The sequence below is a fragment of the Eptesicus fuscus genome, chromosome 23, assembly GCF_027574615.1.
Source record: "Eptesicus fuscus isolate TK198812 chromosome 23, DD_ASM_mEF_20220401, whole genome shotgun sequence".
NCBI lineage: Eukaryota > Metazoa > Chordata > Mammalia > Chiroptera > Vespertilionidae > Eptesicus > Eptesicus fuscus.
In genome coordinates, this window is record NC_072495.1 from 6,262,360 (window position 1) to 6,280,001 (window position 17,642).

Genomic DNA, 17,642 nt, shown 5'->3' on the forward strand with positions numbered 1-17,642 from the left:
CTGGGTGGAACAGAACACTTACATGAATAGTCCATGGATGCCCCGAACCTCTGAATAATCTTGGAGCATCATGGGCTATAGCATATGATTCCATCTGCTCCAAATCTCTGATTAGCTTCTCACTGATCCCTCTTTAGGGCTCCTGAGAATGGTCATGATCTCAATGCATTTTGTCCTGTTGTGAAACTGAGTCCTAATTGGGGAACACAGAACATATGTTTTAGAACCCGCATGGCTTTCCATTGTAATCAGAATAAAATCCAACTTCAGTTCACAGCCTACAGGTTCTATCTGATGGAGCTTACCTGTCTCCAGCCACATTTCCCTCCACTCTCCGTTTAACCACTCCCCTCCAGCCACAGAAGCCTTTCTGTTCCTCAAACACGCCAGCTGTCCCTGCCTCAGGCCCTTTGCATTGCTGTTCCTTTTCCCTGGAATGATTTTCCTTGTGGCTAATTTCTTCAGGTTAAATGTCACCTCCTCCCAGAGGCCTTCTCCTCTAGACCTCCTGACCCACCAAACATTGTCCTGTTTAACCTTCTTCATAGCACTTATTTATTTACATGTTTGCTTACTTATTGATGATGTATCCCCTAGTAGAAGGTAAGTGCCACAAAAGCAGGGAGCCTGTCTACCTGGTTTGCCCCTCTACCTCAGCATCTAGAACACTGCCTGGCACAGAGTAGCACTCAGCAAGACTTATTCAATGAGTAAAACATCCATGAGTTTCTCGGTACCTTTTCCTACATCCCTTGCTCCTTCCCAGACTTTTCACCCTAGATGAGAAATAAAGGCGCTAGACTTCCCATGAATAGGTTTAGCCTCCTTCAATGTTTTTTTGTATAACCAAATATGCTATCTGATTCTTTTAGTTCAGGCCACCATAATTGGCTGTTGAGTTGCTTCCTCATCCTGGCCAGCTTTTTCAGAGGTCAGCATTGGTATTACTAGGACCAATGATTAAAGAGAAAACCCACTAGCTTTTGGAAACTCAGTTAAGAAATGGGTCAGTAGTTCCATTTTCATATATGAAGGAAAGCTCATTACGTAAATATTTCTTAACTTTCGCCCTAGCCAGTTTGGCTCAGTGGGTCCTGGGTTTGATTCTGGTCAAAGGCACGTACCTTGGTTGCGGGTTGCCTGGCTCTGGTTGGGGTGCATGCAGGAGGCAACCAATCGATGTGTCTCTCTCACATCTGTGTTTCTCTCTGAATCTCCCTCTCCCTTCCATTATCTCTAAAAATCAATGGAAAAATATCCTTGGGTGAGGATTAACAACAACAAAGAAATCTCAACTTTCAGAACTTGCAATGTCAGCTTAATGTCCTCATCTGAAGATACCCCATCACCTGCAAATCCTTGGGGAAAATAAAATATAGTATCCTAGAGCGTCCATCCATAAATCTGACCCACCCTCCTAAATGAAATGCCCAAGATTCTACTTTCATATGCTTGCTTTTGCAGGGGCTCCAAATACTCTGTTGGAAGCAGACCTTAATCATTCCAATATTGAATTCTGGAATAAATTTTTGCACGTGGGATGCATCGGAATCGTACTACTGCCCTATGAAGAATTACAATACATGTCATTTTTTAAGTTGGGCCCCCAGACCTTTACCTGACTGCAGCGAAATGCATGCAAGAGAGCATCTCCTGCATTAGTTGCACTGGAAGCTGGCAGGTGCACTGGGTACAATGCCGGGAGCGTTTTTTTCATTCCTGCAGCCAACGTTCAACGCAAAACGCGTTAAGGACTGCAAGGGCAGGAGTCTACACGGACCGCAGGGGGAAAAAACAACATCAAAAAGCAAAAAACAAAAGCAACGTTTTTTCTCTCTTTACCTGCCCAGAAGATTCAGCAATCACAGCGGCGTCATTCATGTCCTTCCAAGCCAATCATTCTTGCAGCCCTGGGAGCACGTGACTTGCGAGGGCTTCCGGCCTCTGACAGGATTCTCTCCTGGGTTGACTGGCTGGGCGCAGGAGCCCGGCACAGCACTCCCGCCGCACGCACAGGATTGCCCGCCCCCTCTCCGGGATTCAGCCAATAGGAATCCGCATATCCGCAGGGACCAATGGCAATGAGGCCGAACGAGGCCGGGTGAAATCGCAAGGCTCGTGAAGGCGCGACACAGGACGTGGTCACGTGAGGCGGCGCGGGGTGGCTGTCGGGAGCTGGCTGGGCTGAGGGCCGCGGGGCCGGCGCCCGGCGTGAGGAATGGGGCTGCCCGCCGCGTAGGGGCCATGCCGCCCGGGTTCCGGGCCTGCCCCGTTCCGCGCCCCGGCCGCCGCGCCCCGCGTCCGCGCCGGCATGGTGAACCTGGCGGCCATGGTGTGGCGCCGGCTCCTGCGGAAGAGGTGGGTGCTCGCCCTGGTCTTCGGGCTCTCGCTCGTCTACTTCCTCACCAGCACCTTCAAGCAGGTGAGTGGCCTTTCGCGGTCCCGCGTTTGCGCCTGGCGCCGCGGGCCGCTCTCCCGGCCGCCCGGCTTCCTCCCCAGGCGGGGGAGCGAGCTGCCTTGCCGCCGCGCTGCTCCTGTGTCCGGGGAGCTGGGCATTCCTGCCCGGGACCGGGGACGGGCGGAGGGACCTGCTCACTCGTGGGTACCTGGGTGAGAAGGCGCTGCTAGGCCAGCTCCTGGGACCCGAACCCGGGGCTGTGGCCCTGGCGCTGGTGGTGATTACCCTTATTGCCCCCTCCTGCTTCCTACCTGCCCCGCCGGCGTGCATTTCTCACGGCATCTTCGCGGCTGTCCTGGGGGTGGAGGGTGGCCCCGTAGGACAGCCGCGAAACCGAGCCTCCGAGAGCGGTGGGCTGGGCCAGGAACTAGCCGAGCTACGAGGCCAGCGCCCTTCGATTACTTCGGGGGCTCAGTGGTCCACCTGGGAGACTCCCCGTGAGGTGTCCTTTCTGTGCGGAGCTTGAGCGCAGTGTTCTTCCCACCTGCCCACCTCCTTAGATTTAAGTCCATGTGCGAATTTATGGGAGAAAAGACAGGGTGCTTTGGTAGGAAATGTTACCCAGAGCAGTAGTTAGTTTGTTTAAAAGTCCAACTTGAGCGTTAGGGTTTTTAGAAAGGATGAACCTACCCCAAGGTGTTCTAGTTATCAGAAGAACCCCCTTTTCACTCTCAAGGGTCAAGTTCATACATAAAACATAGCAACGAGCAGAAAATAAATAAACGTTGTGGGCAGGGGAGCCTGGAAAAGGGGAGACAGGGAAGTGTAGGCCAACAGGCTGAGAGTTGTAAGCGTCTTTTGTTGACGGAGATGTGTGGGTGACGTTCGCATGAACTTGCGTGTTTTCTGCCACCTCCCAGGCAACTTCTCACGGTCAGGTTATCCGAATGATATAAGCTGATCTCTGGCATCATTGTTCAAGTACAGGTTGTATGCTCTTGAGATCCCAGCTCATAACTCCAGTCTGGACCTGTTCAGAAAACCCCAAATTCTATTATCTTCTGCCTCCACAGTGTCTCCTGAATTTGTTTCTCCTAATTGTCACTGCTGCCACCTTAAGCCAAGCTACCTTCATCCCTGTCTGGACCATGCTGTAGCCACCAACAGGTCTATGCCTCCTTTCGTGTCCTGCAGTCAGTTCTCTACCCAGCAATAGGGGTGATAAGTTCTTTGGGTTCTTACTGCACTCGACAAACCCCAGACTGTTCCAGGATAATGGTGAATCTTTTATGTCACTTCAGGTCAGACTAGATATTACTGCCTCAGGCCACACGGGGTGACACAATCTAAATTTCTTCCCCTTTGCCCATAGTCCTGCTTTATTTCCTTTGGTAGAACTGAACATTTCTTGTTCATTTACTTGCTGATCTGTCCCTTTTAGAGTGTAATTTTCTTGAGAACAGAGAATTGTGTTCTTCATAGGATCCCAGCCCATAGAATTCTGCCAGGCACTTCAAGGGGACTCAGATATTGGAACAAATGAGTCTTTTAAAAGAAATATTTTTATTGATTTCAGAGAGGAAGGGAGAGGGAGAGAGAGATAGAAACATCAGTGATGAGAGAGAGTAATTGATCAACTGCCTCCTGCCAGCCCCATGCTGGGGATGGAGCCTGCAACCCCCGCTTATGCCCTGACCGGGAATCGAACCATGACCTCCTGGTTCATAGGTTGACTCTCATCCACTGAGCCATGCTGGCCGGGCTGAGTCTTTTTAATTGGAATGACTTTTCCTTTCCTTTCAATCTGGCACATTCCTACTAGTCAGATGCTGTCCACTCTGACCTTCTTTACAACCTTCTTTTAAGTACTTACACCTTGTTCATTTTTGTAAAAATATGTTTTTATTGATTTTAAAGAGAGAGTGAGAGAGAGAGAAAGAGAGACATCGATGTGAGAAACATCAATCAGCTATCTCCTACATGCCCACTACGGGGATCAAGCCCACAACCCTTGCATGTGCCCTGACCAGGAATTGAACCCGGGACCTTTCAGTTCATGGGACGACTCTCAACAGAGTCATTCTGGGCTGGAGCCTTGTTCATTTTTTTTAAAATTACAATGTCTCTTTTTAAAACCTGTAAATTATGACAAGCTGGGTTAAAAATTTTTTTTTGATGGGGGTGATGATTGTGATTTCTTTAAAACTATTGGCAAAATTTTTGTTTTGCAGATTTCCCCCCCGCAGCCTAACAAAAACTAAGTAAAACAAACACTTTTTAAAAAATGTATTTTATTGATTTTTTACAGAGAGGAAGGGAGAGGGATAGAGAGCTAGAAACATCGATGAGAGAGAAACATCGACCCGCTGCCTCCTGCATACCTCCCACTGGGGATGTGCCCACAACCAATGTACATGCCCTTGACTGGAACCAAACCTGGGACCCTTCAGTCCGCAGACCAACACTCCATCCACTGAGCCAAACCAGTTTCAGCCAAACACTTTGTGTGTGTGTGTATTTTTTTTTTTTTTTTTTTTTACTGATTTCAGAGAGGAAGGGAGAGGGAGAGAGAGAAACATCAATGATGAGAGAGAAGCATCGATCATCTGCCTCCTGCACGCCCCCTCCTGGGGATCTGCAACCCTGGCATGTGCCCTTGACTGGAATCGAACCTGGGACCTTTCAATCTGCAGGCCAACGCTCTATCCACGGAGCCAAACCAGCCAGGGCTAAAACAAACACTTGAGCTGTAACCTTCTATGCCTGCCAGTCAGCCCCTGGCAACCACTCAGTCAACTTTCTGTCTCTATGAATTTGCCTATTCTGGACATTTCACATAAATGGACTCTTACAGTCTGTGGTCTTCTGTGTCTGGTTCCTTTCGGTTAGAAGCCTGTGTTTTCAGGATTCATCCATGTTGTAGCATGTGTTACTACTTCATTTTTGTGTCCGAATAATATTCCCTGGTATGCATCTACCATATTTTGATTTTTTCCATTTACCAGTTGATGGACACTTCGGTTGTTCCCACCTTTTGGCTATTATAAATAATGCTATTATGTGCATTGGTGTACACGGTTTTGTTAGGAAATACGTTCTCAGTTCTCTTGGATTTGGTCCTAGGAATGAGATTGCTAGGTCATATGGTGACTTTGTTTAACTTTTTGAAGAACTGCCAGACTGTTTTCTAAAGTGGTTGTACCATTTGCAGTGAACTTTTAAGAAGCTACTATGCTTGTCAAGTTCTGATGTAGCATCAAAGAAATTGTCCATAATTATCTGGAAAAGCCATTAAAATGCTCCTCCCATTTCCAACTGCACATCTGTGTGAGGTAGGTTTTCTTCAGGTGCTTCAACCTGAACATACTGCACAGATTGAATGCAGGGCGACATATGAGAATCCAGCTGTCTTCCATTAAGCCAGACACTGAAAAGATCTGCAGAAATGTAAAAACATTTTCTCTTCTCACTAAATTTCTTTACACAACAAAAATGGTTGACATGTAATAGTAATGGGTTCATTGTTATTGTTAAATGAGTAAAAAAATAATGTATTGAAAACACGAATTTTAGGAATTTGTTTTAATTTCCAATATGATAAATATCAATGGCCATACCCCTTATAAACCCACATATTGGGGGTCCTCAGTAATTTTTTAGTATGAACGGTCCTTGGGACCAAAAACTTGGCTGACATTCTCCCATATGCGATTTGTGTGTGCTGCTCCTGCTTCGCTCTGCGCTGACGCTTTGGTGTCTGCCACTCAGAAGTAGGTGACTGGAGGGGAGTCTGCTTCATTTGGCCTAGCCTCAGTGTGGAACACAGAGGAGGTGACAGGGAATGAGCGGGGTGGGGAGAGGTTCGGATACATTGAGAAGAGGCCATGGAAAACTTCCGAGCTCCTTAGGATCGAGCTCTGCGTTAGGGAGACCAGGAACTCCTGGAGCAGAGGTGGTGCTTGTGCCTAGAGAATCGTTGATTATCCTCTACTGCTTTGAATTCCTCATTTCTTTGGTTTTCATGTTAATTAATGCTTTGGGGGATAGTTTAAATTATAGAGATGGGAGCGCAGGAGAAATTGGTGACAATGGCAGGGGTGCCACTGGGGGAGAGGATTGGGAATGGTGAGTGGTGCCAGGTGACTTGGGCACATTTATTTAACAGATGTTCAGTGAACACCAGCGGTGTTGCTAAGGCATTGCCTGCTGGATGATGGAGATACAGTGAGGGGCAAAGCAGAAAAGCCTTCCTCTCTAAGAGCCTCTGTTCTGGGTGGGTCAGGGGGAGAAGTGGCAAAAAAGCAAAGTTATTTCAGACAGTGATGTATGATACGAAGGAAACAAAACAAGATGCCGTGATAGAGCGGCAAGGTGGGCCTAATGCTCTGTGGGGCGTGTGAGCTGAGATGACAGAAATCCCAATCTTGGAGTCAGAAGGGTCCTTTCTTGTAAGGAAATGGTCTCAGACTTGTTCACGTGGTACAGTTTCTGAATATCTCAGCTATTTGCGTAACTCCTTGAAAACATATTCATGCCTTCAGCTGGAAAGTAATTAACTATGTAAATTGGTGCCAAGTTAGACACTTTCTAAAGTAAAGTGGAATAAATCATAAGAGAGAGTTGCTGACCTGTTTTTTGTTTTCCACTGATCACCAGTGTATATACACTATTCAGTAAGTTTGTGAAGTACTGTACAGGGTAGAGGAGGAAAACTACTCACAGTCTCACCCACCGGAGGGAGTCGCTGATGATATCTGGGCATATTTTCTCCCTTCATTTTTCATATTTTTAAAAGATAATTGGGCATACTGTTTCTTCACTTTACATATATGCATTGTATCCATCTTTAAAAGTACTTTGTAAGGACAGTTTTTTATAACTAAAATTTTCCTTGATTAGGCCATATTGAGGCATTCATTCCCCAAGTATTAGACATTTGGGATGCCTCCTGGCCTTTACTCCCCCCCCCCCCCCGCCTTCTTTTCGTTTAAGAATCATAAGCAAATCTTTTAATGGCAATGCCTTCTGTTTAAGTGCTTCACTACTTAAATGGAACATTTATCTCATTTGACCCTATGATGACCCCTGAAAAATAGGACAGTTATTAATATACTCCCTTTAAAATCAGAGGTTAAGTAACATACATGAGTAATGAAAACATTTCTATAGCTCCTTCACAGTTTATGAAGAAAGTTCTTGTGTGTGCATGTTTGTCCCTTTTTGTTCCGCTCTTTTCTTTGTAACCCAAGTGTAGTCCCTGCGGACCTTGGTGGTGGTCGATTGCACTGATTTCTAAAACCTCTTTATCAACTGCTCTGGAGGCTCTTTGGGAATAGAGAACCTGGCCACCTTTGTCTCTGTTTCCTTAATGCATTGTACGATCTTGAAACCTTTGAATGAATCAAAAAAATGTGTGTGTGTGTGTGTGTGTGTGTATGCATAAAATTGAGACAACCTAATAGAGTAGGTGGAACACTTGGAGAAAGGTCTAAAAGTACTTATCCAATAAAGGAATCCCATCAGTGCCCCTTCACCACACCCTCTGCATGACTAGACTTTCACACATGTGAATATGTACCAATTCATTACCATTGCTATCTTACACAATCTCTGTACAATCTTCTTGATTGTACAGCTCTTATCTAATCCTTTTGGCAAGGTCTTGAATATTCATGTTTGAAAACAATTTCAAGTGCTGGGAGAATTGCCTTCCTGTTTACCAGGAATGTAGTTATGTGGAAGAGGTCCTTCTGGGATGCACTTGTCCATGAACTCTTGTGTATTTTTTTTCCCTTAGGAAGAATAACAGGATAGTTTGAGAGTAATGTTAAGAGCACTTTTAACCTTGTGAGAGCCAGTTTACTGTACTTTGACCAGCCTCTTAACAGTCCTTATGGCTGTTAATTTATCTAGGGCAGCATTTGACGCTCAGTTTAGTTTGCACGTAGCTTGATTATGCAGTTAACTGATAGGTCCCAGCAGAGCAGAGGAGTATGAATTCACAGGTAGTTAAGCAGTGTGCACCTAAGTGATTTGCCCTAATTCCCAAGGCTTCTGCACTTAGCTCCTCTACTTGCACCCGAAGAATACAGATGTTGTTTTTGCATAACCCATCCTGTTCCTGCTGGTGCCAGTTCTTTCCTTTAAAAGAAGCAAGAGGGAGGGGCAGAGCAGAAATGAAAGCCACCTTGAAGGATTGTTTCACACTAGTAATTTAAAGAGCACAATCCAGTCCTGGTGAGGTGGTGGTAAGTTGTGAACACTATTTTATGTAAATGCAGGTAATACTAATGGTGTATGTATAACTTCAGGGAAGTTATTTGGTACTGTATGACATGACTACTTATAATAATTACTGCTACAAATTACTCAAGAGAATAAAAACTACATTTTTATTACATTGCTATCTGATAACAAAAGTCTAGAATGGGCTAAATGTTGATCTGTAGAGGATATGTTTACAAATTATGGCACATCAACATGATGGATTATTATGTAGCCTTAAAATGTGATTCTCGAGATAATGTACATGCTTGAATGGTTTACCATCTAATTAGTGTCAAGAAGCGCTGAATGCCAAGCATCCTCATTTGTAAGTGTAAATGTCAGGGTCAAAAGGCTAGAAGTTAATATGCAAAAATAGATAGCACTTTATGTAAGTGATGGGATTGTGGGCAATTTTTGTCTTTAATATTGGTAATTATGATTTTTGGTTATTTTTGTTGTTGTTAATCCTCACCTGAGGATATTTTTCCATTGATTTTTAGAGAGAGTGGAAGGGAGCGAGAAAGACAGAGAGAGAGAACATTGATGTGAGAGAGATACATTGATTGGTTGCCTCCGACCCAGGCTGGAGATCAAGCCTGCAACTGAGGAACATGCCCTTGACCGCAATTGAACCCAGGACCCTTCAGTCCACAGGCTGACACTCTATCCACTGAGCCAAATCAGCTAGGGCATTATGTTTTTTTTTTAAATAAACTTTTTATTTTGGAATAATTACAGATTTATAGGAAACTTTCAAGGCTAGTATAGTGTTTCTGTAGATCCCTTTGTGTCTCCTATTGTTAATGGTAATTATGTTTTTAAATAATGTTTTTATCATTTTAAAAACAAAAATATTCCAAAAATGCTAAAAGCTGTTAATAATCACTTATGTCCCTTCCATGTTAATAGCTTGTAGTATACCTTGCCATACCGTTATCTCAGCTCTAACACTTTTATACCTATTTATAATGTGCATGTAATCAAGGGGCATTCATGTAAGAATTCCAGTTCTGAAGCATAGCATAGCCTTAATTTATTTTTCTGCATTTGATTTTGTGACTTTGGCTCAGATTTTGCTCATACCAGGGGAATGTAGATTCCTGTGCAAACTTTTTAAAAATTGTGTCTGTCCTGTTGCTGTTTCCATGAAAAAACTGGTGAAAATATAAGAAACGATACTTTAACCTTTTCTTTTATTGTCTCTTTGTAGGAGGAGCGGGCAGTGAGAGATCGGAATCTCCTCCAGGTTCAAGACCATGATCAGCCCATTCTGTGGAAAGTGCAGTTTAACTTGGGCAATAGCAGTCGGCCCAGCAACCAGTGCCGGAACTCCATCCAAGGGAAGCACCTCATCACCGATGAACTAGGTAAGGCGGCTTCCTTCTCCTCCTGCAGTCAGTGAAGTGCTCTGGTGCCACCATTCCTAGGGTTTTTAAATAGGGATTTTATACAGTGCCTTTTCCCTTCGCGCTCATTCCCAACATTTCTCACGTCTTCTTTGTCTTTCAGACCTAACTCATTGTTCAAGGTTCCCCTCAGCATCAGAGAAGCTTGGTTTGGTAATTCTAACCGAAACGCCTGTGCCTATAACTTAGAGTTTTAGCATTTTATCACAGATCAGTGCCTCTGCTACTTCCTGCTCACCCGTCTTTTCTTCTCACCTTGGTCAGTTCTATAGGATAGGAGCTCAGTTTCTTTGGTAACTTGAATAATAATCGGTACTTAGGAAATGCATTTGTTAATGATTGATTGGGCAATCTCAAGTGAATAATAAGCACATTCAAAATGTGTTACTCTTACAGTTAAAATAGTAGTCTATCTGTTTTGGTACTTTCTCCCAGAGTTTTCTGTTTCCTTTTAGAGTCTAAAAGGAATTTAGACAGAAAGGTGATTCCTGTGCTGGTGAGGTAGTTGGATTAGACAGCTGCTCAAGTTCTTACAAGGAGTTAAGCAAATAGCTGAGATATTCAGTCTTCCCAAAGCAAGACTCCCACTAATCCTCAGCCTGCCGTAATTGAGCTCTTCCTATGTGCTGGGCAATTTTCCTTGGATATCCCATTTGATTTTGGCAACAGTCCTTTGAGGTCTAGCTATAAAGGTGTTGTCACTTTGTAGGTGAAGACACAGGCACTGAGAGGTTAAGGAACTCAAGGAAAAAGCAAATAACATTGCAAATAACCTGTTTTATTTTTAACAGAATAAGGCTACTTCCACAAGATGACACAGCTAGCCAGCAGGCAGACATGGGACTAGGACCAAACTTGGAGTTCAGTGTTTTTTCTCTCTCTTTTTTTTGTGTGACACTCATAGTGAGAAAACATGACATCTATGCCTTGGCTTTAATATTTAATATTAGGTTATGAATGACAATTTGTCATTTTGTAGCTAGCCAAAGAAAAATTTTCCTCTGATTATTTTGAGTGAGACAAAGATTCTCAGACTTATTAAGTAAAAAGTTCTACGAATCAAGCAATTAAAAATTCAAGAGCCATAGATTATATTTTACCTCCATGAGTGTGGGAGAAGGGAGAAACAGTTTAATGAAGAAAACTTGCAGGAATTTATGCCTTTTGGGAAGCAGATGTCACAATGAATATTGCCAGGGTAACACCTTATTAAATAAGACAACCAATTAGAATTTCAGACTTCCAGAGGTTAGAAGTTAATTTCTCAGTCAATAGCAACACACTCTGCGGTTGTGACCTTACAGAATTCCTTGTTGGAAATGACGTTTGCAGGCTTAGATTTATGATGCAAAAGGTGAAATCTTGGTGAGCTTTCTTTCACCAGAAATTAGAAAGACCTGTGGTTTCAAGGCTGCTGGCAGTTAGCACTGTGGAGAGAAAGAAGGCCTGATGTTGACATTGAGAATGTGAAAAAAAGAAAAGGGCAGAAAGATAATTTCAACAAGTGGAGTGTAGGTCACATTATATTGTACAACTTCCTGACCCAGAAGTGGTAAGATTGCTGTGTATTTATTATTTGGGGCAGAATTTCAAGAAACATTTTGACTTGTTTTTTTTTGTTTGTTTGTGTATTTATAATCCTTGTAATCCCAGAAACATTTGTGATGGCATTGGAATCATCCTCTCTCTCTCTCTCTTTATTTGTGGGGGTTTTTTTTATTACTCCTCACCCGAGGATATTTTTTCCATTGATTTTTTTTTAGGGAGAGTGGAAAGAGAGGGAAAGACAGAGAAAAACATTGATGTGAGAGAAACACATCGATTGGTTGCCTCTTGCACGTGCCCCAACCAGGGCCTGGGCCAGGAGGAACCTGCAACCGAGGTACATGCCCTTGACCAGAATTAAACCCGGGACCCTTTGGTCCGCAGGCCAATGCTCTATCCACTGATCACACTGGCCAGGGCTGGGATCATCCTCTCTTAATTTAGAAGACAGAATGGCACAGTTAAAGTAACAAAAAGCACCAGTTCCCAGGTAAGCCCCGTTTTCCAAGTGGGAAGGAGGGCTCTTTTAGTTTCTTCCATTGTGTTCCTGGTGCCACCTACTTTTACACTGACTTGTTTTCCAGAGTAGTTTCTGAAAACAACAGTATACTTCACCAAGTCTCATTCTCTGAGGATTAAGAAGCTGCGGTATTTGGATGGACAGCTGCTGTGCACCTGTGGGCCTGGGCATATATACCTGTGGGCTTGTGCGTGCACCTGTGAGCTGTGTGTACACCTGGGAGTTTCCCAAGGGCCAAGTAGTGTCCCTCAGGCACTTACTCTCACATATTTCTTTCCCACTCCCAGAAAGATGTAGAGAAATGTCTTGTTTAGCAGCTCTGAACAATAAATTAACTTTTGCAAGGCGATTCATTCCTTAAAGTTGAGAATGGATTGGCTGGGTTGGAGGGAGTGTGTGTACAGAGATGATGGGATTTATTATTTATTATTTTTAAAATATATTTTAATTGATTTCAAAGAGGAAGGAAGAGGGAGGGAGAGGGAGGAAGAGAGAGAGAGAGAGAGAGAGAGAGAGAGAGAGAGAGAGAGAGAGAGAAGCATCATTGATGAGAGAGAGTCATTGATCGATTGCCTCCTGCACACCCCCACACTGGGGATCGAGCCTACAACCCATGCATGTGCCCTGACGGGGAATCGAACCATGACCTCCTGGTTCATAGGTCGACACTCAACCACTGAGCCACGCTGGCTGGGCGAGATGATGGGATTTATGAGGAGTGGAGGGAATTAGGAGGATTTTTCTTTCTGGGGTATTAGAGGGTTTCCTTTTCCTAATGCGCAGGGGTAATTGAATACTTGACATGTATATTTGAAAACAGCCTAAATAAATTTGTGAAGGTGAGGTGTGACTACTTCAATTAAAAAAAAAAATCTTCCAAACCATTAAATAAATGGCAAGCATTTAAAAGATACTTGCAAAAAGGAGGGGATGGGTGTTTGTTTTTTATCTAGAAGGATTTCACTTTTGGGAATTAATGTCTTGGCTTTTTCTATTTTCAGATTTTTGTATTGAAAAAAATGGCATTTTTCTGCAGGTGTAGATGAAAAAATGGCTTTCTTTCCTAGGTTAGAATAGGAAAACACAGGCGTGACTTAACATGGAGATTAAATCAAACACGCAGCAGCAGACTAACGGGTTGTTTTAGGTAGGTAAGGCTGGAGCCTGCTTCTAATGTGGGAATTCGTGTTTTTTAAAGGACGGCACGTACGAAGCAAGCCCTCATCACATAGTGTCGATTCTCCTACCTCTTTGGTGCTTAGGATTCTCCAGACTCCAGATTCTGTCTCTGTTCTTTGCACACAGTGCATACGTTGCTGAGTCCAGATCACTAGTGAGTTGGGATCCCTGCTGGTTTAATACTCAGGGTAGTCTCTGACTTGCAGGATACGTTTGTGAAAGGAAGGACTTGCTGGTGAATGGCTGCTGTAATGTCAACGTCCCGGGCACCAAGCAGTACTGCTGTGATGGCTGCTTGTCCAACGGCTGCTGCAGCGCTTACGAGCACTGCGTTTCCTGCTGCCTGCAGCCCAACAAGGTATGGAGAGCTGCTCCTTGTTCTGCATCTGGTCATGTCTTTCTGCCTGTATTGTATGATGAGCATTGGATTCTTCTGAAAATAGAACTTAGAAGGGAACTTTGTAGGTGTCAGAAATTGCGGCTGTGAAGTGGCCTTTGTCTACAAGGAAGGAGGTGGTTCCCAGTTACTTGAATGGTTCTTTTGCAGAATGGGCCATTGTTTTGCTAATCAGATATCTAATGAATAAGATACCAGTGCTCTTTCCCTTTGAGCTGGCTGCCTCCCTCACTCTTACCCCCACTCTACCCCCCATCAGCAGTCTCCTAGTTTAGGAGAAATATCCAAGGTTACCTTGTGCTGCTGAGTCTGGAATTTATTATAGGCACTAACTTTTGTTTCCATAGCAACTTCTCCTGGAGCGCTTTCTCAACCGGGCAGCGGTGGCATTCCAGAACCTCTTCATGGCAGTGGAGGATCACTTTGAATTGTGTTTGGCTAAATGCAGGACCTCATCCCAGGTCAGAAGCTCTGATGTTTCTAGCTGGGGGATGGGTGGGTGGGAGTAAGGGTGGGTGGGAAAATATGATAATGGAGGTTTGATTATCATATGTCATATGATATGAGTGATAATGGAGAAGAGATTCAAATGAAGCTTTGGTGGGATGAGTGTTTAGAATGTCAGCATGAGATTTATACAAGTTAGAGAAGTAAAATGTGTATATTAAATCAAGGTCTAATCAACTTGCATCTCCCCATCTGATTGGCATGTCTATACTTTTAAGTGGGAGCCTAAAATTACTTTTAAATCTGGGTGGAATCCTAATAGTCCAGTTTCTGAGAGAAGTTCTTTTGTCAGAACTGAGGCTTTTCAGCAACCACTCATTGAGAATAAATAGTAATTTGTTCTGGGACAGAGTTACGGTTTATTTTAGGATTCAAGGGGAAGGGGCAGGTGGTGTTTAAAAATACATGCGTAATATGTAGGTTGTCAAGCTCTCAATACTCATCAGCATGCTGTCATTACATGCTTTGCTCTTTGGGCACTGAACGTCGCACCTGCTGCTGAAAGCGTCTGAAAGTCCATCACTGTGTCCTTGGCTCTCCGCTTTTGTGGTTGGGCTGTTGCGGGGGCTGCCTTTTTAAAATCACCAGACGTGTTTGTTATACAAGCACGCTTCTTCTGGCCTCTATTCATGGTGTCTCCAAGATTGTACTGGCTTCGTCTGAGATAACTGACTCATTTGTCATTTTCTGGAACTCTGTACTCTTTGCCAGATGTCTGTCTGTAGGCCACCTTTTGATTTTACGCCACTTTTTATGTCTCTGGTCTGCTCTTAGAGCACTCAGCATCATTGGGTAAATGTTTCAGGGATTATAATGAGCATTTGAAAACATGAAGAAATTCCTGGTGGGCTTGTTTTGTTGGAAGAGCTTTCCACTTGAATGGGCCTTAAAGGAAACGTGGAGGAAGGCTGAACACGTGACTTACTTTGATTCAGATCCTCTTTCATTCCGAGGGTTGCCAGAAAAGTCGAAATATTTTCTTTCTTTAACTGATAAAACCCAGAAGTTATTTCCAGTTGTGAGTGAAGATGCTAAGCTTTCTGACTTAGTCTTTTTATTGTAAAGAGATATTTCCCAGTTGTCAATTTGTTTATATAGCAGTATCCCAAGAAAGAGAAGCTTTTGGCTACACGTCTGTAAATTGGATTAATACTTACAGTGTAGATGTTTAGTATTGGTCTTGGGCTAATTAATGAACTCTAGACTAGCCAAAACTCAAGTTGCCTGTATGAAAACAAATTGCTGAAAAATTAGCCATTGGGATGTTTGTCTGTTTTAAATCACACTTCCTATTTCTCAGCCAAATAAGGCTTGTCTGGTATTGTGGGATTTGGCCCGAGTGCCAAACCCAGAGATACCTAAAACTTTATGAAAATGATTTGTAATGTATCTCCTCCATATTTTCAGGCTTCAATACCAGCTACTGAATTTCTCTGAAGCACAGGATCAGGTGCAAAACACCCTTTGGGCTTTAATGTAATATAAAATAATTTGAGAAAAACTAGTTGTCCTGAGTTGCAGTGAGGTTGTTAAAAACTCACTTGTGTACATAAAAAGAAACAGTCATGCAGTGATGTTATGTCCATTTTCATGCTCTTCATTGGCATTCTGCGTTGAGCATTCGCCTTTGTTCCAGAAAGTGCCCGGGAGCCTGATAGTGACATTTGGAGATGGATGTGGCCAGGCTCCTGCAGGGAGTGCCTGACAGCAGCCCCGCTTGGACTTCGGCAGCTCTGAAGGGAGGTGTGTGCGACTGCTCTCTCACGGAGCTCTTGTCTTCCCTTTTGCCAACAGAGCGTGCAGCACGAGAACACCTATAGGGATCCCATAGCCAAGTATTGCTATGGAGAGAGCCCTCCCGAGCTCTTCCCAGCGTGATGGGCGCAGTGATGGGCACAGAAGACTTTCCAAGCGCGTGCGGCTAAAGCACTTAGTCTGAAGCCAGGCCTCAGCGGTCACTAGTCCCTTGGAAGAAGAGTTGTCGTGCGGAAGCCTTGGCTTTGACCCCTTCTTGGGCTGTACTCTGGCTGCACTCCCCGCCGGGCTTTACCAGATGGGACTCATCTATAAAGCAGCTTGGAAACACCAGCGGGTCACGTTTGAAAAAGACCAAACTGCAGGCGACCTTGCGGAGGGGTTGGTGATGTGGGCACCTCCACCATTGCAGCTGCTCGGGGACCCAGGATCACTCACAGTGTTCATCGGGGCCCTTCACTGTACAGTTATTTATTGGATTTCTTTGTAGTAGCGGGAAAATTATAATGTTTTATATTGAAGAATGCCTTGCCTTGATAGTTGAATATATTCAAGGAAACTGTTGTGGTTGTTGTTTTCTTATGTTCTTTAGTTTCATGAGTTAAATCATTCCTTCACCCAGATAAAATGGCCTCTTAGAACATTCCTGTTCTCTCAAGGTAGTTATTTTGGTTTTGTTTTAACAGCATCTTCAGGAGTGGGCCCTGAACACCGTATGCTGACATCTAAAACTGTCTGAGATCTCAAAGATACTGTTCCATTCTAATCTAGCGCCAGGTTTCCAGCAGCTGCCACCATGTGCTCGCAGATTTTTTTCTAGGTGTGTCTGGGATACGTGTATGCCTGTGGCAAGCATCGTTTTAACCTGCGAGTCTGACTAACTGTTCCGGAGGAGTTTGTTCTCATTTCCTATGAAGTGACTGGTCGTCTTGGCTGTGGTCCAGCAGGAGCCTCAGGAAGATCACCGCAGCCTCCTCTCCTCCCCGGTCATGGAAACCCTGTGTTAAGGCGATTCCTCAGTGGAGATACATCTACAACTGGCCATAGCGGTCATCCTTTATTGCTTTCAGCTTCATGAGATGTAACAGGTACAGACATCCAGTTTCACTGTGACTCGCAAAGAAGGAGAAGAAAACCCAAGTTGCTAGGAAGGAGCTGTAAGAGACTTAACATCTGCCCTCAGTGGGACGAGTGAATGAATGCAGGGCATGCGGTTGCAGGGCCACACGCTCCAGGTGTGCCCTGTGTTTCTAGAACAACACTAGACCTCTCTGGTCAAGGCTAGGAGTGTTTGGTCCTCAGATCACGACAGGCCCCTTGAGTAGTATCCCTCTTTGCTCTCAGGAGTTCCATTAATGCACAGCTCTTTCCTGGAGTCACATACTGACCCCAGGATTGGGCAGGGTTTTTTCATTTTATTGGTTCAAGTTGTTGACCTTGGAGCAGAGCGCTAGTTTTATAACCTGCTTTTGACTTTTTTTCTTTTTCTTTGGGCCATGTTTGCCTTCAGTATGTTTCTGCAATATGTAGTGGCCATTTCCCTTCACTCCCTCCTATTACTTCTTATACTTACCTTCCCAAAGTGGTTTGTCCTGACAAGTTTTCTTTGAGGGTAAACTGTGTGTCTGGCATTTGTTTTTAAATGTTAGATCCCAAGAAATGTAATCA

At 44.1% G+C, this 17,642-nt stretch overlaps 1 protein-coding gene across 2 annotated transcripts; it reads left to right on the forward strand.

Annotated features, from left to right (window-relative positions):
* The first annotated feature begins 2,121 nt into the window (after positions 1 to 2,121).
* Positions 2,122 to 16,538, forward strand: SPRING1 (SREBF pathway regulator in golgi 1). 2 transcript variants are annotated; one of them, XM_008142750.3, is made up of 5 exons: positions 2,248 to 2,422; positions 9,876 to 10,032; positions 13,522 to 13,673; positions 14,060 to 14,173; positions 16,014 to 16,538. In XM_008142750.3, exons 1-5 carry the CDS (start codon positions 2,312 to 2,314, stop codon positions 16,095 to 16,097), a joined length of 618 nt encoding a protein of 205 aa, XP_008140972.1. In that variant the 5' UTR covers positions 2,248 to 2,311; the 3' UTR covers positions 16,098 to 16,538. The 2 variants fall into 2 exon arrangements, with proteins under 2 accessions (XP_028003098.1, XP_008140972.1); XM_028147297.2 differs by lacking the exon at positions 9,876 to 10,032 and having other exon boundaries at positions 2,122 to 2,422.
* Positions 16,539 to 17,642: the final 1,104 nt, after the last annotated feature.